At 38.4% G+C, this 23,491-nt stretch overlaps 1 protein-coding gene across 1 annotated transcript in view; it reads right to left on the bottom strand.

Moving 5' to 3' along the window:
• efna3a (ephrin-A3a) overlaps window positions 1–23,491 on the bottom strand; it is a 166,993-nt gene that overhangs the window by 18,761 nt on the left and 124,741 nt on the right. Inside the window, exons 2-3 of the mRNA XM_055157461.1 lie at window positions 6,696–6,997; window positions 4,823–4,888 (exon numbers count right to left, since the gene is read on the bottom strand). Of these exons, the coding sequence (XP_055013436.1) occupies window positions 4,823–4,888; window positions 6,696–6,997 (368 nt within the window). The remainder of the gene's footprint in view (window positions 1–4,822; window positions 4,889–6,695; window positions 6,998–23,491) is intronic.

The raw sequence follows: 23,491 nt of genomic DNA on the forward strand, positions 1-23,491 counted from the left end.
TTCAGAATACAGTACTGATTGTCCTAAGTAACATTTCAGGTATTGAATGTTCTGTATTGAATGTACATTTACTAAGTCTTCTTCCCATTTGTATTCATGTTAACACTGCCAGTGAGGACCATATAGCAGCTCTATAGAAGAGATCAGGAGAGAGAGGGACAGATCATTAAAATGACAACAAAACTTTAAACTTTAAAATGTGTTTGAAGCATCATTAAATTGTAAACAGTTATTACCAAACATTAAGTGCTTAGTGTGCCCTGTCACACAATTAATACAGATGTCGTTCCAGTCTGTGCATTAAACTGTGCATTTAAATGAAGTGACTAGGAAGCCCCATTATGTTTGTCTAGACGGCGGATTCAGACAGTGTTTGTGAACGGTGCAGGCAGGAGCTGTGGGGCTGCTAAGTGGATGTAAACATTTGATCTGCTATTTCTCAGTACGGAGATTTAAAAAGACAACATAAAAAATGGTTTGCATGGAGTAGAGAAAATGAAAGAGGGAACTTTTAGAACTACTGGTGCATGTGCCTCAGGTCCAGCCAGCCTGATCCTGAAATCCAATTTTGGCAGTGTTTGTCATTGATCTCATTGTAACCCACTTTAGATACAATTTCCTCTGACAATATAAACAGGGCTTATAGCTGAATCAGATATTCACTGTGTATGCTTCACTGTATCGGCGATTTCCTAACCTGGTTGGACACAGCAAATCATCTGACCCCTACAGCAAAGCACAGAGTTTGGTGATAGAAGTTTACGAAAAAGAATCAAAAGAATCCCAAAAGAATACCCGCACCAACTTTTGGAAATACATATTCACTCAGGCCCAAACTATGTACTATGTACAAGGGCTGCTCAATTATGGAAAAAAATCATTATCATGATTATTTTGGTCATATTGAAATCATGATTATTCAGACGTTACATGATGCATTTATTTAGCATTTCTCTCTCTTTGTTATTAATAATTTATGAAAAACTTTAAAATTGTAAATACATTCAGGCTACAAATATGTATCTTAGAGCAGATTTACAATGTATAAAATGAATAAAATATACTTTAAGCATGAAATAAGGCATAGAAAAACATAAATATATCCAAAATAAACTATATATCCAGCTGTTCTACAATAAAATAAATCTAATTATTTATATCAAAAATATCCTAAAATAAACATTGTTAAGCTTTAAATCATTTCAACTTGATTACATGAGTTTGGATTCGATTAAGTGTACAGCCTTAGTATGTACATTAAACAAAATCTTGCTTTATTCACCCAGTGACAAGTATTTTAATGTATTCTATAGAAATATTTCAATGAGCAACCCTTAAAGCTTTATTTTTTAACTTTTCTAACCAAAGATCTGCCCCCTACTTGTCTCAATGGATTATGAATTGTTATTGCTTTGCCTAAAAAGTCCCACAGTATGACACTAAACTTATCTATCTCCATGGAGACAAGCAGGAGGTGCCACCCAGTCAAGTGACAGGTCAGATCAGATCCGTGGAGAGGCGACTGAAATGTAAGAATGCACGTTTTTCCAGGGATTTTTAAGCAATACAAACACCAGTCATGGAGTAAAGGCATAACTGATAAATGTTTAATGCTATCCAAAGCAACAAGATCGCCATGGAGACAAGCAGATGGCAGATCCCCAATAGAAAAGTTACAGAGTGCACCTTTAATAAAAAAAAAAAAAGTGTTTGGACTTCCTAGACTAGCCCACAGACAAAGCAAATATGCCAAGTTGACTGAAGATAACTGTTACCTATAAATCCATCTGAAACCGTACAACAAATATTCACACTTCATATATATTTCTAAAAACGTCTAAAGTTTCGTTTTTGCTGGCAAACTGTTACCGTGACCACCGCCGAGTAAAGGTTGGGGGCAGTAAAGTCAGAAAACAGAAAACAGGCCTATTCAAGTCTAAAGAAGAGCACATGGGCACAGCAGAGGACAGTTGTTCAGGTGACGTGTCCAACCACACGGACACGGGACGCACTCGAGATGACAAGAGGCACAGCAAGAAGAAGAAGAAGAAGAAGAGAGGAGGAGGAGGAGGAGGAGAAGAAGAAGAAGAAGAAGAAGAAGCAGGGATGAAAAGAGAGTACAGGGGAGAGAGAGGGAGAGAGGGAAAGGAAATGGAGGACAGAGAGAAAGGAGAGAGAGAGAAAGATGCGAGGGAGAGACAGAGAGAGAGAGACAGAGAGACAGAGACGGGGGGAGAGAGAGGGGGGAGAGAAGAGGGGAAGGATTTCAACACCAGGACCTGTGATGGAAAGCCTACAGGGGAGAGAGAGGAGAGAGAGAGCAGGAGAGTGAGAAAATGGAGAGACAGCAAGAGAGAGAGAAAGAGGAAGAGAGAGATGAAGATTTGAACACCTGGACCTACAGGGGATCAAAAGCTGGGACAGAGTGAGTGAGAGAGTAAGTGAGAGAGAGAGAGAGAGAGAGAGAGAGAGAGAGAGAGAGAGAGAGAGAGAGAGAGAGAGAGAGAGAGAGAGAGAGAGAGAGATTATGAAAAGCCTTGATGTTAAAATGAGGGGGTGGAAAAAAAGAAAGAAAAAGAGAAAAAGTGAGGGTCAAAGGAGGGCATAACAAGAGAGAGGAGAGATATAGATAAGGAAGACAAGAGGGAAAACAGTGAAAGAGTACTAGACTGCGAGACAAAGAGATAGAGAAAGGGAGAAAGGAAGAGGACGGAAGAGTTAAGGAGAGAGTGGAAGATATAGTGTGAAAGAGAGTAAGGTAAGATTAGGCAAAAGTCAAGGAGAGAAAAAAGAAGACAGAGAAAGGGAGAGTAGAGGAAGAGAGGAAGGGAGGGACAGATAAAGAGATGCAGGAGGAGAGAGGGGCTGGTGGGTAAAAATAACACTAGCTATAGAGTGAACAGCAGGATGCACAGAGAGGAGAGGAGAGGATAGGGACAGGAGGAGGAGTGCAGTGGTCAAGAGGCTCAGGAGAAGACAGGAGCATTTGAACGGCTTTTGTGGATTCAAGCCCGTCTCAGTGTCGTACGCAGCAGGATAGAGGTACAATCACACAGACTGAAGTGATAGAGGAGAGAAAGAAGAGCTCTGATGTAAAAAGAAACTGAAAATGACAGAAACACGTGCAAAAAATGTGTTAAAGGCTCCGTAGTCTGCATTATTCAGGCTTTTTGAACTATGATTTTAATATACTTAAGCTCCAAGTTTTACAGCTGGAAATACTGCATATGTATGGATGACCTCTGACCAAATAGTAACAAATAATGTAAAAAATGGCTATATTAAAACAAAACAGCATATAGCCATGGTGTATATAGGTATATACGGTAAGGTTTCTGATGTTAACTCATATTCAAGGGCATATAAAAGTAGGTGGTACAACATTGAACTTTGCCTAAAACCAGGCTTTGTTTCAGTCCAGAATTATGAAAAATTAGAACCAACTAGCTAAAACCCATGATGTATATGTAGAACTGTAAATGTGAGAGAGCATCGAGTATTACTTCTTAATAATACTTTGTTGTAGATCAGCACTATAATGGTTCCCAGCTATTTTTGCCTTGAGTATCACCTAAACTTTTTCTCGCACTCTAAGTACTCCCCTAACTGAGAAAATATATTTGTTTACTATTAGGGGTGTGCAAAAATATCCAAATATTAATATATCGTATCGTTTAATGTGCTGATACAGTATCAATATCGTGGGCTCCTGTATCGATGTATCGCCAAGAGTATTTTTTTGTATATTTTACAAAATTATTTTGTTACAGCGCTACAGTTTTGTTGCTTGTTCAGAGGAAGGAAAGTCATTTATGCAACACATTTGACATTTTCACTGTTCTGATGAGTAAAATGTTTGTGTTTTATATTAACTTTGCACAAGAAGTGGTTTAACAAAGACTTTTAGTACCAGAACCATGATTTAGCCTTTTTTCACTGAACTGCATCAAATCGATTTGAAATATGTATGTTTGTATCAAACCGAAAAAGCACTGTATCGAGGTATATATCCTATCAGCAACTTCTTAATGATACTCAGCCCTATTTACTATATATTTAGTATATTATTACATAAAATACAATGGTATTTACTATAAAGAACATGTGAAGAGTTAATTTGCAAAAACAGGTAAGTGCAATTTGAAAAAGTTATCAAATGCTTGTAGTTTACTCTTAGTACAGTAATATTTTCAAAAGCTAAATGAATTTGACTGCTATCAAAACATAATTCCATCCCTTCTTCATAAAATCCATTATACATTATTGTAGTATTGTGATAATACATTTTTTTGGCTATCTATTTTGATATCTGTTTTTACTATTAAACTCTTCATTTTTATATTCAAATACTATTCAAATTATCCTTTTGTATCCTAAAATAATTCCAAGTGCCCCCTGGTTGAGAGATGTTGCCCCAACAGATATAACCTTTATCTTGATAACTACGACCAATATTAATATTATTATTATTACTTATTGTTATTTGGTTTGCAGTCATTTTGATACAAAGCAACACAACCCAGAGAAACAAGTTGCATACAAAATGAATAATTACAAAAGAGAGATATTAAAGGTGCATTGTGTAACTTTTTTTGTGGAGGGTCTATCAAAATGCCTGTTTTTCTATTTATTTTTGAGCAGTAAAATCACCTGCAACTGAAAAATGTAAGGTAGAGGCGTTGTTCCAGGCAGAGGCAGAGGCAGAGCAATGACAAGTACATAGAAACAAGCAGGTGACAGACCCCCAGTCAAAAAGTTCCACGGTGCACCTTTAAAAGTGTAAAAGCGTGTGCGTGTACAGTGGCGTGTGTTGCAGTCTCACCAGTGGAGCAGCAGACGTACACCCTCAGTCTCAGGCAGCTGTGGCCATGGTGATGAGTGGGCGTGGCTAAAACACACAACACACGAGCATCACAGACACGTCAGTCTCCTGCCCCCTACAGGCCGGTCCGAGAACAACAGGTCTGTCCTCAGATCAACTCCTCCTCCTATTTACTACCATCATTACAGATTCTGCTTTACCGGCGCGTTATGGATGTGCTGTTAAATCAAAGACGAGACCTTGGACTTTCAATCAGATACTAGGCAGCACTATTATTGCAATGTCATGAAAAGGAAATATTTACGTAGAGGTAAGTTACAACCGTGTGTACAATAAGGTAATTATATCTCACCATGTTTAGTGGAGATTTAGGAGGAGCATGTATGTCACTACATTAGATAAATATGTGAGATGGATGAGATATCGTTTAATTTACTACCACTAACATAAAAAAAATATACAACTTCTTGGACAATGCAATGTTATTGCTCAAAAACAAATACATTCATCACAAAATATTGCAATTAATATATCGTATCGTAAAGTGTTAGAGAAATGTATATCGTGAAAATATCGTACGGAGAAATACCATTACATCCCTTATTCAATATACGAAAGCTGGAATAATATTTTTGGAGGGTGAATATTTATCGTGTGTACAATTTCTTTGCAACACTGGGAAATTTTGGGTTATTTTTTGGCTTTATGATAAGATTTAAGCCGTAGAGTTTTTAATTAATGACTTCTATGACTCATTACAGATGCAAATTAAGTACTAAAGGGTTTTATTCTGCTGTTTATTTATTTAAGCTCATAATAATAATAAATTTTTTTTTTTTAACAATATTGTAAATTTAGAATAGTTTTTGTGGTTTAAATCTGCTCTTGGGTTTTTGTGTCAATCATCACAAACATACCTGGAGTGGTGTTTTGTTTCATTCACACATGTTTAACTCACAAATCCTGCATATTTAGGCTGAGTTCTTCTCTCTAACAGAAAACACTCTGTTCCACCTTGTGATGTCATGTGGTAATACAGGAAGTGCTCCAGTGTGTTTTTAAGCTCCATACACCTTCACTAGAATCATTTGGATAATTTCAGACCTGGAATTGCAAATCTCTACAAAACAAAAGATAAAAGGAGCTGTTAACTTGAAAACTACTTCATGACATCACAAGTTGGAACAGAGCATTTTGAGCTTTTGGAGATGCAGACAGACTAATAATAAACAGTTGCTTAAACATGTGTGAATGAAACAAAACACAACTCCATGTATAGTCCAGTGAGTTTCATTTGGTCTTCTGATAATTTATGTTATAATTTTCAAGAGTTTTGTTTTCATACAGACAGTTGTTCACCAGCGGTCTTCCTCAGAGTGGTCACGTGATACTCTCACACTCTCACATTACTCTCACACACCTCGGATACTGTCCTGAGGAAGTCGGACAGCAGATGGCGCTGTCGTCCTGCCTCCACTGGTAGGAAGACAGCACCAAATCCTGTTTAAATCAGCTGACCATTCAAAACTGTCAGGTGTGAAAACAAAACTCTTAGTCTGAGAAAAGAACCTAATAACATACAACTCCAGGTATATTTCTGAGGAGGTGGCAACATTATAACATAACTTAATGCTCACATGGGTTAAGCTTGCGTAAAACAGGTAATATTTTTGATCTAAACACACAAAAATGGACACACTAAAACTCAGAGATACTGCTTTTATGACTTTATAAAATGTATTTGACACTGTAATATTTGTTCACATATATAATGACTAAGAAAGGACAGAACATTAATTCTTGTTGCTGAAAATTTTGAGACATAGTATATCATAGTAGATTAAAGTTTGTAGTTGTAAACAAAAGTACTCACAGATGTAGTAGTACTCCTGTCCCACGTTGAACTCGTAGCCCAGAGAGAAGGCGCTGTATCTCTGGAACTTCTCGGAGAACTTGATGGGGGCGTGGGGGGCGTGGGGCCGGTTACACTCCCAGCGTTTGAAGCCGAGGCCGGGGTCACATGTGCGGTAGCCTCTGTAGCTCACCATGTAGAGGATGTACTGCTCGGCCACTGTGCGCTCTAGTGTCCCCCGCTGGCTGCTGTTATAATGCGGGCAATAGATGTCCAGGTAGTCGTTGACGCTGACCTGCACCGTGTAGCCCTCCCTCCGAAGCCTGAAGGAAACAAAGAAGATGTAGAATTTTAACTTTTTGAAACATTGGGGTGGTTTAGCATAGAGGCAGACAAATATGACAACTGACAAGTAAAGATTAGTCTTCTTCGCACCTGTAGACAGAGAAGTGGATGGAGAAAGGAAAAAATAAGACTGACAAAAGAGAAAACTGTGATGGTTTGATAACTGTGTCAGAGCACTGTCAAACTGCACATCTTGTTGAGTGTTCCTGGACTGTAGTGGTTAGTTTGTAATATCTGTCTAAAGTGATTTAAGGAAGAACTGAAGGAAAACAAGTGGGATGACATCATAATTACAATTTGAGGTGGTGTTGGGAAGTAGCTGAATACACATACTGAGAATACATAGTCTGAGTCATAGTCTTACATTTGAAAATCATTTGCAGAACACAGTTATTTGTCTAAAATCAAAGGAATACATGGCAGTATTTGGTCACTCAATTTAGACTTCAAACTGCAAAGAATTAAAGAGAAAAAGATAAATAAAACACTGGTGAGTGCATGTGTGATTTTTTCTTCTCTGATCAACGATAAATGCAAAACAAATAGAGAAACAAAGCTGCTTTTAATCCTACGTTGAATTTTCACACTAACATTTAAGAGCAACTCTGTGTTAAAAGTATTGAAAGTATTCAGAATACAGTACTCTTTCTGGACCATGTATCAGAATACATTAAAAAATACACTTTAATGCAGGTATTCGGTATTCTGCAACTACATACATTTTAAAAGTATGTTTCCCATTACCGCCGATGAGACAGCATACAAAGTATAGGGAGTTTGAACACAAACATTACATGAAAAACTTCATATCAGTGGTCATAACTATTAGAGTTGCAACGATATCCAAGTCTCGCGATACAATATCGTCACAGTATGAACCTCATGGCACAATATTTATTGTGATATCGTGGGAAAGCTCACGATATGGTGGGGAGGCTCATGATTAGGGATTTAACTATATCCAAATCTCTCAGTATGATATTTTCATGATATACATCTCACTGTATGATATTTATTGTGATATTTTGTGGAGGTTAAACAGCTAAAACTATTAATAAGATACTTTTTCCTCTTAAAATGCCTTGACAAGACTTAATCCAAAGAACTAAGACTTAAAAGTGCTTAGAACTGTTATTTCTTCAAGTAGTCTGCACTGAAATGGAGCAAAGGATCATGGTCTATGTAGTTCCCTTTGTCTTTTTTTAGTTAATGCTGCACCATAACTCTTAATTTAAGCAAAGAGACTTGTAATTCGACATACTGTGATGGCCCACTATATTATTGTGAGAACATTGACGATACGATATCACAATATTTCGGTTATTGTTACATCCCTAATAACTATAGGGCTGATAGGTATATTACACTTAAACTCAAAAATATAGCATAACATTATTGTACATTGTCCAAAATCCAATCAATTCATATTTCCTTTGAGTATAGATTACAAAATCGATTTTAACACAATTGCATTATTAGTTACATAAGAGAAGCTAAAGGTCTCTGCTTCTTCTGAGAGATCACACTTCACTGTGATTGGTTAAATCCACTTGTCACTCACTCAGCATTGTAAATCCTGAACCAGTAGAGGAGTAGAAAGGGCAGACTGTCACATGGTCAAATCCCATTCTGATTTTAGAACATCACCCACACTTAACTTGCATCGCCATCAATAATTAAACTATTAAAACTTTAAATTCAGTTAATAAAACACAAATTTTCACACTGTACAACTGGAAGGCATCTAACTTTATTTTTACTCACAAATAACTTTACAACTCAGTCATTTCCATAACGCTCTATCTTTCAACAAGGTCAACAAGTCTCATCTTTTCATTCACTGCTCCAGGTAAAACTCTAGTACAACATCTCTCCTTAGTGTATTTTACCAGTCTCCTCTTCCAGGACCTTCTACACCTTTTGCACATGAAAACACACATTTTTAGCCCCATGCCTGGTGGCGGGTGCTGAGAGTGGAGCGCTGAATGATAATCGGCTCCCTGGATTGGCCCCTGAGCAGGCTGAGGGCAGGGTCAGCCAGGCGTAAGAGCCCCTGTCAGAGCTCCGTGTGCAGGGGGTCCCGCGGGAGACAGGAGTGTACATATGATGGGCCAATCTCCCCCGGCAACCGTCGTCATGGTCCGGCAGGTTGTTAGCAGCCAGAGCAGGGCACTGTGGAGCTGCTGGAGGACGTGTGCAGATATGGAGAGGCTGCTGCTGCATGAGTCGAAGGTGGGAGTGTTGACCTACTTTAAAATAGTGCTTCAATAAACACTAGACCTGTCATGATAACACATTTTAAAGGTGCACTGTGTAACTTTTCTGTTGGAGGCTTGTCTCCATAGATATGTTAGTGCTTTGCCTTAAATATCCCACAGTATGAATCTATGATGAAGCAAGCCTGCATATAGTGAAAAAGATTGCTGTGTTTGAAGTGTTTAAGACCTAGGGATGTAACAATAACCGAAATATCGTGATATTGTATCATCAAAAGTCTCACAATAATATCGTGGGGCATCACAATATATCGAATCACAAGTTCCTCTGCTTAGTGTTGCAATAGCTAATAAACACTGGGAACTACATATCCCATGATTCATTTCAGCATAGAGAACATGAAGTTATATGTTTTTTACTTGAATTCTTGGGATTATGATGGAAATAATTCAAATCAAAATCTTGTCAAGGTATTGAAAAAAGCATCTTATCTACCCATCTACAAATATATCAGCCTCTCCAAAATATTGCAATAAATATCATACCATGAGATTTGGATATCACTGCATCCCGAATAAGACCTTTAAACGTGTAACTGGACAATTGGACAGATATATTTAGTTAGTTTATTTATTTAATGAGACAGGGACAGTGCACAATTTACATTAACCTTAGCAGGAGAGATGCATTGTACCAGGCTGTAGCACCAGTGCTAATTTCCACCTGTCGTCCCTGGGCAGGGTCATTGATTGATTGTATTTAATTGACCTTAGCTATCAGCTATCAGCTATTCTTTCTGGAGACCTAGCATGTTTTGGGTTGATGGGGGAAACCGGAACACCCAGAGGAAACCCGTCCAGACACAGGGAGAAACATGCAAACTCCACACAGAAAGGCTCAGTCGACCTGGGGATTGGACCTGGAACCTTCTTGCTGTGAGGCATGAGTGCTAACCACCTTGGAAGTTCCATAGTGCACCTTTAAAGTGCAAATATCATGATAAATGATAACACTGAAACTATGCCACTGACACAATATAGACTCACCTAAACCCATGTATAAGTCTAAGCGAAGCCTATAAAATATGTCCAGCAAAAGGTTAAATAAACAACACAGTGAAAGACATAGTTAGATCTAGTATCTATTATGTATCGTGATCATTATCTGACCATCTACAGCTCCATTGTCAGCATCTAATCTTATATTGAACAGTAAGTCCATATAGTAATAAACGCAGTGATGGACAGAGAGCCTAGTAGTTTTCTATTAAGTGGAGTTTATCCATTAGTCAATTAATAGGCTTTATTTATCCTGCAGAGGCAATTTAAATGAAGTGAACGAATGAACACAATGTAAAGGTAAGTATTACAGTACTGCAACTAATACTCCTGGTACTTTTGCAGGGCTGCCTTTCATGATATTACATGCTATACATATTACTGCTATTACTACTACTACTACTATTAAATAAAAAAGTGCAGGAGTGACACACCACCACTGAGAAATATATAAAGAGAAAAGAGAGGGAGAGAGAGAAAAAGATTTGGAAACTGGGGGAGAGGAGAGAAAGATGAGACAGAAATTGGGAGACACAAAAAAGAGAGAAAAAGAGAGAGGGGGGTGCAAACAGGAGAGAGGGAGAGACAGAAAAAAGGGAGAGATAGATGGAACAATAGAGTGATGAAACAGAGAGAGAGAGCGTGCTTGGTATGAATGACACATGTTTGGCGTTTTTTAAAGTGTAAAATTGTTACTGCGTTTGAGGTACAGAGAGGTATGCGAAAGTGCAAAATACTACAAACTACAAAGTATTTTGAATTATTATTATTATTATTATTATTATTTTTTTATTTTTTTTAAGTATTTAGTTTTGCATGTCTCAAGTAAGTCTCAAGTCGTTGACCTCAAGTCCCGAGTCAACTCCCAAGTCATATACAGGCAAGTCCAATTCGAGTTTTGACTCACTGATATTACATGCTTATAAGTCCAAGTCAAGTCCAAGTCATCTGCTTTGAGCTTCAAGTCAGTCTTTAAACTAAAGTATCAAATACAGCTTAGATTTTTGCAATTTATATGACTTTTAAGATAAATTGCACTTATAAAGTCATAATATATTTATATATGAGTATTTATAGAGTATGTGGGAGTTGTAGAAATGCAGTTTTTTTTCTTTTTCCTTTTTAAATTGACAAGATCTTAGCATGAATTATTACAGTCAGAATAGATCAAATTCAGATTTAAATGTGCTTCTCAAGTCTTCTCAAGTCGAGTCCCAAGTCTCAGTCCATTTTATCAAGTCAAGTCTCAAGTCCTAAAAAAAGTGACTCAAGTCTGACTCGAGTCCAAGTCACGACTTACAAGTCCCTACCTCTGACAAGAAGTATGTTGATGCGTAAGTGTTAAACATGTAAAGGAAAGTTTTACAGTACTGCAACTAATACTCCTGGTACTTTTGCAGGGCTGCCTTACATGATGCTGTACATATTACTGCAATTGACAAACTACAATCACAACAAGAAAGTGACTTTAGTGAATTATGTAATGTATTATCATAATTTTACATTGACAAAAAATAAATAAATGGAAAAAACATACAGTGTAATTTATTAATATATGATTTATCAACAGCACATCTTTTCTTTTCTTTCCTTTTTTTACTACTTTGCTCTGAAGGAAATACGCATTAGATTCTACAATATGACACACCGTCAAAAGGATGCGCTGTGTAACATTTCCATGAATCATTTAAATGCACCACATGATGGAGATCAGTGCACGCTCCCACCGTGGCTCAAATAATGTGTTATGATTTAGCGCTGGGGCCGCCCGCTGCGCCCCTCCTGTATTTAATCCTAAGTATATGTAAATGACGCAGTGTGTAATTAGACAGAGTAGAAGTCATTAAGGGCTCCTGCAGGTGAATCATCTTTAGCACCAGTCAAGCGTGGCCTCCTCATCTTTATATACGCTGATGTAATGGCACGTTGCGACCAGCAGGTGGAGCTATTGCGCCGCAGTCCACGCACACAGCGACACCTCTGCTCTGGTGCCATTTGTTTAGCCCTTCACACGTTTTCACATTTACAACCATCCATCACAGTGTATGAATTATAGCAACACACACAGCTCCAAAAACTCAGCAAACGTAAAGGATGCTGCTCAAACGGGTCAGGCCGCACGGGAGATCTTAATTCAATTACAAAATCCGGGATCAGAAATGTCACCACACCTCCGCATCTCACTCTCCATCACCGTTCCAGCCATTTCTCCACCTTTATTTCCAAGTTTTCCTTCTCCTCGTTTACAAAGGTGGAGGAATATGAGTCGTTCTTTTCGGCCTATCAATCTTAGCTGTTCTATCTGTTGTGTTTTAGATGTTGGGTGACAGAGTTTTGTCTTGGCAGTGCGGAGGGGAGCAGACTCAACGCAGCTTCAAAGGGACTATATTTAGAGGGAGAGAAAAGGGGTGAGCGGGAGGAGGGAGAGAGGGAGAGAGGGAGGGGAGCGGGGGTGTGGTTGGCGTAGAGGGGCAGATAAAGTGGTACAATGGCAGTGGGATTGATGGGATGGTGTGAGGAGACAGAGATGAAAAGAAGAAGAGGAGAGGGAGAAGAGAGAGAGATGCGGTGAATATGAAAACACGCCGCGAGGAAAATCCTGGATGTGAGCAGAGTGTAAAAAAGTGCACGAGTGACAAGCCGCCATTGAGAAATATACAGACGAGAGAGAAAGAGAAAGAGAAAGAGAAAGAGAGGGAGAAGAGAAAGATGGGAAGACAGAAAGACAGAGCAGAGAGGTGCAAACAGGAGAGTTAGAGAGAAATAGATGGAACAATAAATAAAAAATAGAAATAAAAAAGTGACTTATACACCACCAGTGAGAAATACAGAAACAAGAGAGAGAAATGGGGAGACAGAGAAAAGGAGAGAGGAAAAGAGCAAAGGGGTGCCAAAAGGAAAGAGGGAGAGACAGAAAAAGGGAGATAGATGGAACAAAAAATAAAAAAAATAAATAACAAAAGTACAGGACAGGAGGGTGACACACCTTCACTGAAAAATATATAAAGAGAAAAGAGAGGAAGAGAAGGAGAGAGAGAAAAAGAGAGTGGTTTGGAAAAGGGGGGATAGAGGGAGAGGAGAGAAAGATGAGACAGAAATTGGGAGACACAAAGAGAGAGAAAGAGCAGAGGGGTGCAAATAGGAACGAGGGAGAGAGACAGAAAAAGGGAGAGACAGACGTTTGGAAAAGGGGGGATAGAGGGAGGGAAGAGAAAGATGACACAGAGAGAGCAAGAGAGAGAGAGAAGGAGAGGGGTGCAAACAGGAGAGAGGGAGAAACAGAAAAAGATGGAACAATAAATAAAAAATAAAAAAGTGCAGGAGTGACACACCTCCACTGCGAAATAAATAAAGAGAAGAGAGAGAAAAAGAGTGTGGTTTGGAAAAGGGAGGATAGAGGGAGAGGAGAGAGATGAGACATAAACTGGGAGACACAAAGAGAGAGAAAGAGAGAGGGGTGCAAACAGGAGAGAGACAGAAAAAGCGAGAGATAGATAGAACAATAGAGTGATGAAACACAGAGAGAACGTGCTTGGTATGACTGACACATGTTTGGTGTCTTTTAAAGTGTAAAATTGTCACCCGCCTTTGAGGTACAGAGACGGTATGCAAAAGTGCAAAATACTACAAACTACAAAGTACTTTGAACACAAGAAGTACTTTGATGCGTGAGTGCTAAACATGGAGCTGGTGGTTGTCATATGACCCAGTTTGGAGCAGACTTCTCGAGGGGAGAATGTGTAGGAAAAATGGCACAGATATTTTTTTACATGAGTTATTATTCCAAATTACAAATCCCAAAATAATCTAGATCCCAATTCTAACAGAATAAATACTCAATAAGTATGATATATGTAGTTTCATGAGGCCAAATTCTCATCACCGGGAGGCTAAACGAGGTCTAAACAAGGACTAAACCAGATCTAAACCAGGACTAAACCAGATCTACACCAGGACTAAACCAGGTCTAAACAAGGACTAAACCAGGACTAAACTAGGTCTAAACAAGGACTAAACCAGGTCTAAACCAGTACTAATCAGGTCTAAACCAGGTCTAAACAAGGACTAAACCAGGACTAAACCAGGTCTAAACCAGGTCTAAACCAGGACTAAACCAGGTCTAAACCAGGTCTAAACCAGGACTAAACCAGGTCTAAACCAGGACTAAACCAGGACTAAACCAGGTCTGAACCAAGTCTAAACCAAGTCTAAACCAGGTATAAACCAGATCTAAACCAGTTCTAAACCAGGACTAAACCAGGACTAAACCAGGACTAAACCAGGTCTGAACCAAGTCTAAACCAAGTCTAAACCAGTTCTAAACCAGGACTAAACCAGGACTAAACCAGGTCTAAACCAGGACTAAACCAGGTCTAAACAAGGACTAAACCAGGTCTAAACCAGGACTAAACCAGGACTAAACAAGGACTAAACCAGGTCTAAACCAGGTCTAAACCAAGTCTAAACCAGGTCTAAACCAGGTCTAAACAAGGACTAAACCAGGTCTAAACCAGGACTAAACCAGGTCTAAACAAGGACTAAACCAGGTCTAAACCAGAACTAAACCAGGTCTAAACAAGGACTAAACCAGGTCTAAACCAGGACAAAACTAGGTCTAAACCAGGACTGAACCAGGACTTAACCAGGAACTAGCAAGGTCTAAACCAGGATTAAAATAGGACAAAAACATGATTTAGCCAGGACTTAACCACCGCACACCGCACAGACACCTATAAGGAAATGCTATTGTCTTGCATTAAATGTTCCTACCTATGGCATTAATCTTATATCTTGCATTAGTGGTGTTACTACAAAAAGAAAAAAAAAAAAAAAAAAAAAAACTTGGAAAATCCTGACTGAGTGGGTTCTCCTCTCCGCAGATGGCATCAGCTGTTGTTTCCATGTACACAGATTCATCTAAAGCCAGACTGCTATAACTCCCTGTTTCCATGGAAATAAGTATCCGACAGACCCTCAACCAGAAAAGTTACATAGTGCACCTTTAACATCAACATAAGTTTAGCCAATACTCAAACTGATACTGTCCCCTTTCTTGATAATGTCCTATAAAAAGTGTAGTAAATGATTCAACTAGTTCTGTAAAAAAGTTTGTCAGAAAAGCAAAGATTGAACCCATTTAGAGAAAGCAGCCATGTGCGAGCTGTTATCGATTTGTACTTGTAATTTCCAGAACACTGTTTACTAAATAGTCAGTGTTCCTTTGAAAAGCCTGGTGTAATCTGAACAGTGCAATTATCTGTGGTTGCATTAGCATCCCATCTGCATTTTGAGTTGGGATTCCTGGAGAGTGGAGAGAGGACAGAGAGGAGAGGATGTTCTGTGAAAGATGGATTACACCACTCATTATCTGCACATCATTTCATTAATTAATCTATTAATGCGTTTGACACTCACAACTTATGTATAATTCAGCATGATCAGTGCTGTCATTGTGCCACAGCTCTGAGCACTGGAGCGAGCGCTGTATAGAGCTTTAAATGGGATTGTGTTGCTATGAGAACCACTAATAAATGTACAGTGTGTCTCTATACATTACACCACATTAGTTTAAGTACATAATCTTTGCTTTGTTGACATATGTATTCCATCAGTAGAATAATAAGTACGCATTACTCTCATACAGCACTTTATCAGTCAAATTAGCTTCATAATGTTGTACATTATTCATACACATGCCATACTTAATAGCAACAACTACTTCTGTGACCACTTACCACTCTACCCCAAATACCCCAGTCTACGCCACATACCCCAGTCTACGCCACATGCCCCACATACCCCACATACCCCACATACCCCACATACCCCACATACGCTACTCTACCCGACTCAACTTCACTCTACCCCACACACCCCACATACCCCAAGGACAGGCTCTTGTTATCAAAAAACCTTTTCTCAGATATTAGCAAAACTTCGCCAAGAGCAATGAGAAAATATGAACATGGAAATAGTAAATAAGATGGTTTACTGCATGTGCATTTAAACATGCTGCTACTACTACTAATACTACCACTACTACTATCATTACTACTACTACAACTACCACTACTACTACCACCACCACTACTATTACTACCACTCCTACCACTACCACTACCTCTACTACCACTACTACCACTACCACTACTACTACTACTATTACTCCTACTAGCAATAATAATCATATTAAGAAAGTCTTTGTGCTCGATACATTCACTGTAAAAGTCTCCATGTGTCTCTATTGTTAACTATACTTTCCAGACATATAGCGCAGGTTTGTTATGGGGTTCCTGGGCTGGCAGCACATTGTGAGTGCATCATGTGATTGATTGTAATTGGTTAGCGGTTCAGACAGCTCGACAGCAGCCGCCTTATTTGTTGCTGTCAGTGTTCGGGACAGAGACGCCCGAGGACAGCAAAAGCAGAAGATCATTTTGGGAGGAGAAAGAGGAGGAAGTGGGGTGCTGCGGATAGAATAGAAACATACAGTCGACCATAAAAGGGCAGAGGAGGCGGGAGGTCCCTAAAGGTGTTTGGTGTTATATAAGCAGTCCACTTAGCGGCACAAGACAGAGGGTTTCGGGGCAGAGAGGAAGAAGTGAGCCTTAATAAGTTTATAGGAGGAGAAATGCGATGAGTGATGACAGCAACAAGATAGAGGGGAGGCAGCAGGCGAGACAGTGCAGGGCTGAGCTAAGGTTTTGACAGGAGGAAAAATGTTCTGCACCAAGATAGGTAAATAAGTCTACTGCATTTATTGCGATGTGTTTTTACATTGGGAAGGTCATAAGAAGGGCAAAGTGGGACCAAAAATAACATTGTTTACTGTCATTCCCACATAAGTTGAATCATATAGTAGTTGAACAATACTGCATCTTTTATTTCACGTCAAAATCAGACTGTATATAGAAATGGACATAGCTAACCCACTAGCCGCCGTGTTCCTAATAGGAAGTGAGCATAAGTGTGCTCCTGGCTCCATCAACACTGGCTTCAACTGACTTTACATTGGAAACTTGTCACCCATCTCCCTGTAACTGCTGCAGTGAGCCTCATCATGTTGGTCTTAAAATGTTTTTATTAACCTGTTCTACATCACCCAGTCAACCACTACAGGAACATCTTATCTCTCTGCACTCAGGACGGAGGTGCACGGTGTTCAGGTGCAGGAGGGCCCGCTTTGGCAGAAGATTGATCCCCTCAGCCATCACATTTTTGAACAACAGGCCCCGCTGAGTGTACTGCAATGTCTCTGCAATGTGTCTGTGTTTTGTTGTGCTGTGTTGTAGCTGTATATGTCAAATTAGCTCTGTGTGCGTGGTAATGAATTTCACCTTGGGGACAATAAAAGTCTAAAGTCTAAAGTCTAAAGTCTACATCCTGGTGTTTTTATTTTGCTATTTTGTCCCTAAAATTTTGAGAACTATTGAAAAGTTGTGATAAAAATGATTAAAAATTCTATTTTTGTGTTTGTGAATGTTTTCTCTCCCACAAGATTTTACAATAACATTTCAGAGAACATTACACTGAACTGTAAAAATAAAACAATCTGACCTATTATGACAACACCCTGTATTTCTATAGTAATTTAAAAAGCATATAGAAAATGAACTACAGAGTCTTAAAGGGCCTATATTACACATATCCAGAGGCGGCGCTACCATTAGGCGAAAAGTAAGCAGGCTGCTTAGGGCCCCTAAACCTTGGAGGGGCCCCCAACCAACTGCCCTCAGTGCCACTAATGACTAATGCCTCAGAGTAATTTGATTTTCTCTCAATGTGACATTAAATGAGAGTAGGTTACTTAAAAAAAAAAAAAAAAAAAAAAAATATATATATATATATATATATATATATATATATATATATAATATATATATAATATATATATATATATATATATATATATATATATAATCATATGTAATAAATGCAAACAAAAATGTAATACACTAATAAGACATGTTTCCCAATCAACCATAATTCAAATAAATAGTGATGTGCATTTCTCAAGAACACTGGGGAAAAAGAGACAATAAATATATAAAACAAAAGCAAAAAACAAAAACCAAAACAAAAAAAACTGGTGCATTAAAAAGAGGGCCCCAAACTCAAGTGCAACTATGGCCTCTAAATTGCTAACTCCGCCACTGCACATACCAAGAGTTGTGTTTTGATTCATTCATGCATATTAACACACAAACCCTGCATATTTAGGCTAAGAAAACAATCTGTTCCACCTTGCAATGTCATGTGAATCATTGGATAATTTCACCCTGGAATTTCCAATCTCTATTAAACTAACTATAGCTTCATGACATCATAAGATAAAACAAAGCATTCTGAGATTTCGAGATGTGGACAGATTAATAATAAAGGATTACTCAAACATGAAATTAAACAAAACACAACTCCAGGTATGTTTTTGATGAGGAAATAAGATTCTATGTGGCTAAAAGCTCTCAAGAGTCAAGTTTTTGCAATACAGAAAATTTAAAGCTACCATTTGTAATTATGGGCTGACCAGACTCTGTTGTATTCTCACGTATCACCACTAGAGGTGATCTAAGTTACTGCTGTCTGATACTGTGCCAGCTTTGGCCTGACAGAAGAAAACCAGAGAGCACAGGTGAGTCTGAAAAAAGGCCAGGTGAGGGGAGGGGAGCAGGACTCACTCCATGGTTTACTGCTAAAAAAATCAAATACACTTACAGATAGTAGCTTTAAAGTCTATCACTGTATATTTCACCCATGTAAGCTCAGTGCCTTTGTCGAGATCATTTGCTTGTTTTGTCTCTTTGTTTCTTTCCAAATGTGTAGGCTTTGGTTGTACGCTGATAAATCTTTTCTGTTTATAGTCTTTCCTCTAAAGCTGAGTTTTGCACTGCACTAGAGGTATATTTAAAAGTGCATAAAAAAGACTTATGGGCCTCTCTTCCTCCCCATCTCTGCTCCTGCGGCTCCTTTCCGCTGTGCATTGTCTGTTGTGCTTTTGCTGTCTCATCACCATTTTCTTATGAGTGGGAGTGCGCCGCTAGTTAGCAAAAAGGGGCTGTGCAGACCGGTGAAGACTGCCACCAGAGAGAAGAAGAGAAAAAAATAAGACAAAGATAGCACCGCTGTACCTTTCACATGTGTGGCTAAAACCCCCTTTGGAGAATACAGCACATATCAATAAATAACCAAGCCGAGCGCAGCTAAAAATGTACAGAGGAACAATGCAGTAGCTTAAAGGGCAGAGGAGCTGGTCTGTGACTAACAAAAAGAATATCGGGAGGAAACGGTTCCACTCCACTGGTGCTCATAATTTGTCTTACGCACCGCTGAAGATTAAAAGTCATAATCGCGAGGCAGATAAAACAAAAACTTATCTTTCTAATGAATAAGAATAGATTTAACTGGATTTGTTGGTTTTCATGAGCAATTTAAGTGTTATTAACTCAAATCAACAATGAGGCGGCCGCTCATTTCAAGTGGCTGAAGACTTGGTGATTAGCTGGAATGAATTTGACAGAATTAAGTATTAAGTGCTTTTCAGTCTTTTCATTTTTCAGTGTTTTTGTCTTTTGAGGAGAGTGGAATTTAATGAGTTTGGGTAAAATGCAAGAAAATTAAGAATTATTATTAATAGGGATGTACAAAAATATCGAAATATCGATAGATTGTATCATTTAATTTGATGATACAGTATCGATATTGGGGACTGCTGTATCGATATATTGCATTTTTTAGTATATTTTACTCAATTATTTTGTTACAGCGCTAGAGGAAGGAAACTCATTTATGCAACACATTTGACATTTTCCCTGTTTTCATAATTAAAATGTTTGTATTTCATATTAACTTCGCACAAGAAGTGGTTTAACAAAGACTTTTAGTATCACAGCCATTATTTTTTATTAAACCGTATCGAATCAATTTGAAATAAATCGCATTGAACCGAAAGTGCACTGTATCGAGATATGTATTGAAGTATGGTCTATATATCGAGGTATGTATCGTATCTGCAACTTCTTAATGATACCCAGCCCTAATTACTATTACTATTATTATTAAATTATTTTATCCCTTGGATAACATATATTTACTATCTTTATATATCACCTCACGCTCTCTGCCAGAGGTGAGACCAAGTTTTGCAAATCTTAAGTAAATCCCAATTCACAGATCCCCAAGTCTGAGTTCAGTCCCGAGTCCATTTTATCAAGTCAAGTCATCAAAATAGTGATTCAAGCTGACTCGAGTCATGACTTACAAGTCCCCACCTCGGCTCCCTGCTGCTTCTGTGAGTTCATACTTCACTCTAATTGGTTAAATCCACCTGTCAATCACTCAGCATGACAGAGGCTGACCAACAGGAGGAGAGCGTAGGGAAGCGTGTGTTTAATCACAGAGCCGTTTTAAATAGACGTCACCCAAACAGCAAATTGTCACAGTTATCTAATTACAATTATATTTTTTCATTATATTGCCCAGCCCTAGGTTATACGATCATATACAAATAAGTAAAATAAATGAAAGTATGTGGGAGGGCTTCCATCGGGGGTCTTGGGGGTAAATTGCGGGCATAACAAATATCCAGTCAGTGATTAAAACAGTTATCTATCATAATAATACCAGCATGTAGTTTTATCATTCATTTGCTTTAAACAGCAGGGCACAAATTCAAACACGTCGTCATGACAAAGATGCACTCAGTTATAGTTATTACAACACTAACAAATTGTAAAAAAAAATAAATAAATAAAATAAAAATAAAAATCACGCAGCAGCACTTCATAATGCTAATAGTTTATAATGATAATAATAAAAATAGTGACAGGAAAATTAATAAGTTTAACTAATTATATATATATATATATTTATTTTTACTTGCACATATTTATATAATTTATCACTTACAATGTTGCTCTTTGTTATTATAATTTATTGTGATGTGTGAGCTACTGTGTCCAAATAATTTCCCTTTTGGATCAATAAAGTTTGTCTAAGTTTAAATCTGCTATAAACTATTAAATATAAGCCAATAAAATATCTGTATCATGCTTTTGTCCTGCTAAGACACTCTACATGACGTTATTAGCCTGGCTGGTGCCACCTAGTGCCTCCGCTCAATTTCATTTCTCTTCAGCGACTAGGTCAGGAATCAGAATACACTAGATGGTTTGCAGGAACTAGGAAGTTGTAGACCGCACACCGGCCAATCAGCGAAGAGCTGTGAAGCCATGAGGTCAAAGTCAAGCGCCTGTCTGGATCCCTTTTGTGGTGCAGCACAACAGTAAACAAAGCGGTCGAGATGGATGTAGACAAAGCCATACATTCTGTGTTGGCAACGATTCCCGAGATTGAGGATTCAAATCCGGAACAAAGAGAATGTTTGGTGAATTTTATCAAGAGGAAAGACGTTATTGCCCTTCTTCCTACGGGATTTGGGAAAAGCTTAATATACCAGTTAGCCCCGTTAGTGGCACATTACAAATGTCATGACCAAATAGCAGCCATTGGTTAAATTTTAAAAAAAGTACCCGCCTACTGTGGAGCGAACAAATCCTAATGCTGCGAGGTCAGACGGTTTCCACGAAGTGAAACCAGCTAATGAATCAGGCTATTACATTATAACTACTGGTAGAATTTTTGTGTCAGCATTAAACCAACCAACCTTCTCCAGATCTTAGGCCTGGAATGTCCGCAGTATTTTTTGGACTGGCAGTGTCACATTTTCCATGGAAATAGACAATACCATAGTGTGGCATTAAAACTATGAAAACAAGACAATAATATCTCCATGGTGACAAGCAGGTATCATAGTAAATCATGGTACATTAAGAAATAACAGTTTCTTTCCCGGAGCTGTCACTCTTGAATTTGCACTTTAAATGATGCACTTTAAATATATGCACTTTTATAACGTAAATGTAATGAAGAGCAATATACTTACCTCTGTTTTATAATATTCTGTTCTGTATATTTTTTATTGAATCTGATCTGAATCTGAAATTAATAATATGCAACAATCAATTAATCAATCAAACTTTAGATTTAGATAGAGCGCTTTACAACACTGAAGAGGACCAAAGTGTTTCACATTAAAATCAACACAATATAAAAACATGCAAAGGATTAAACAATGAAATAAAACAAATTGTGTAAGAGTTGAAAGTCCAAAGCCTGACTCTGAATAGATGAGTTTTGAGTCAGGTCTGTGTGCACATATCAGGGGGCTGTTTGTTCCAGTCTGGGGTCACTGACAGATAAAGCCCCATTACTACATTGTATGAAATCAATCCACAGTGTATTAATAAAACATACCTGACAAAACTATTGGCATGTTATGAGATATTGTGCAGCTGTAAACTAAACAGATGTGTAAAATAAACCTTTTCAGAAGCCTTCACTCACACGGTTTGTCCCTGAGCGTGTTGATCCCTGCTCGTCTGTAATAGCCCAGTCTAAATTAATAGAAGGTGAAGACTTCCCACTCTAGACCAATAATCGAATTACCTCACTGTTGTCTGCGGATGTCTGCTTTGCTTTATCATTATTACTTTTCCAAGATGGCCGGCGTGAAAAATTGCTTCATTACACTTTTCATTTAAGTAATTGCGCTCACTCCAGTAGTTTGTCAGTGTCTTAGTGTGGCTCAGTGTTCAGACTGGCTTTTCCAATACAGCTGAGTTCAGCAGGCCTTCTTCATTAGTGACCTTAAAAACACTGCTGTCTCCGGGGTAATCAACTCATGGATGAACTGGTGAAGCGTGAAAGGGTGAGGAGCACTGTAAACTCTGCTCTATACACTGTAAAACCAACTATTTACCTGAGGACCTGCACCTGAGTATTATCTATACTAGTTAAGAAAATCACTTTGTTTTTGTAAAAGGGGCTATTTTAAACTTTAATTTAAGATTTAGACAGTGGTGTAATGGGGATGTTTTAAGTCGCGGTACGCAATCCGTGACGTCATCGATGTGACCACCCCCCAAAATGATGCGGAATCATGTTATTAACATTAACACCGTTCATAATCACCTACAGAACATAAATCATAGACTACAACATGTGTAAAACCAGGACTAAACCAGGACTGTACCAGGACTGAACCAGGACTGAACCAGGACTGAACCAGGACTAAACTAGGACTGAACCAGGACTAAACCAGGACTAAACCAGGACTAAACCAGGACTAAACCAGGACTA

The sequence above is a fragment of the Boleophthalmus pectinirostris genome, unplaced genomic scaffold (assembly GCF_026225935.1).
Source record: "Boleophthalmus pectinirostris isolate CB_2022bp ecotype Guang Dong unplaced genomic scaffold, ASM2622593v1 HiC_scaffold_21, whole genome shotgun sequence".
In the NCBI taxonomy this organism is placed as follows: domain Eukaryota; kingdom Metazoa; phylum Chordata; class Actinopteri; order Gobiiformes; family Gobiidae; genus Boleophthalmus; species Boleophthalmus pectinirostris.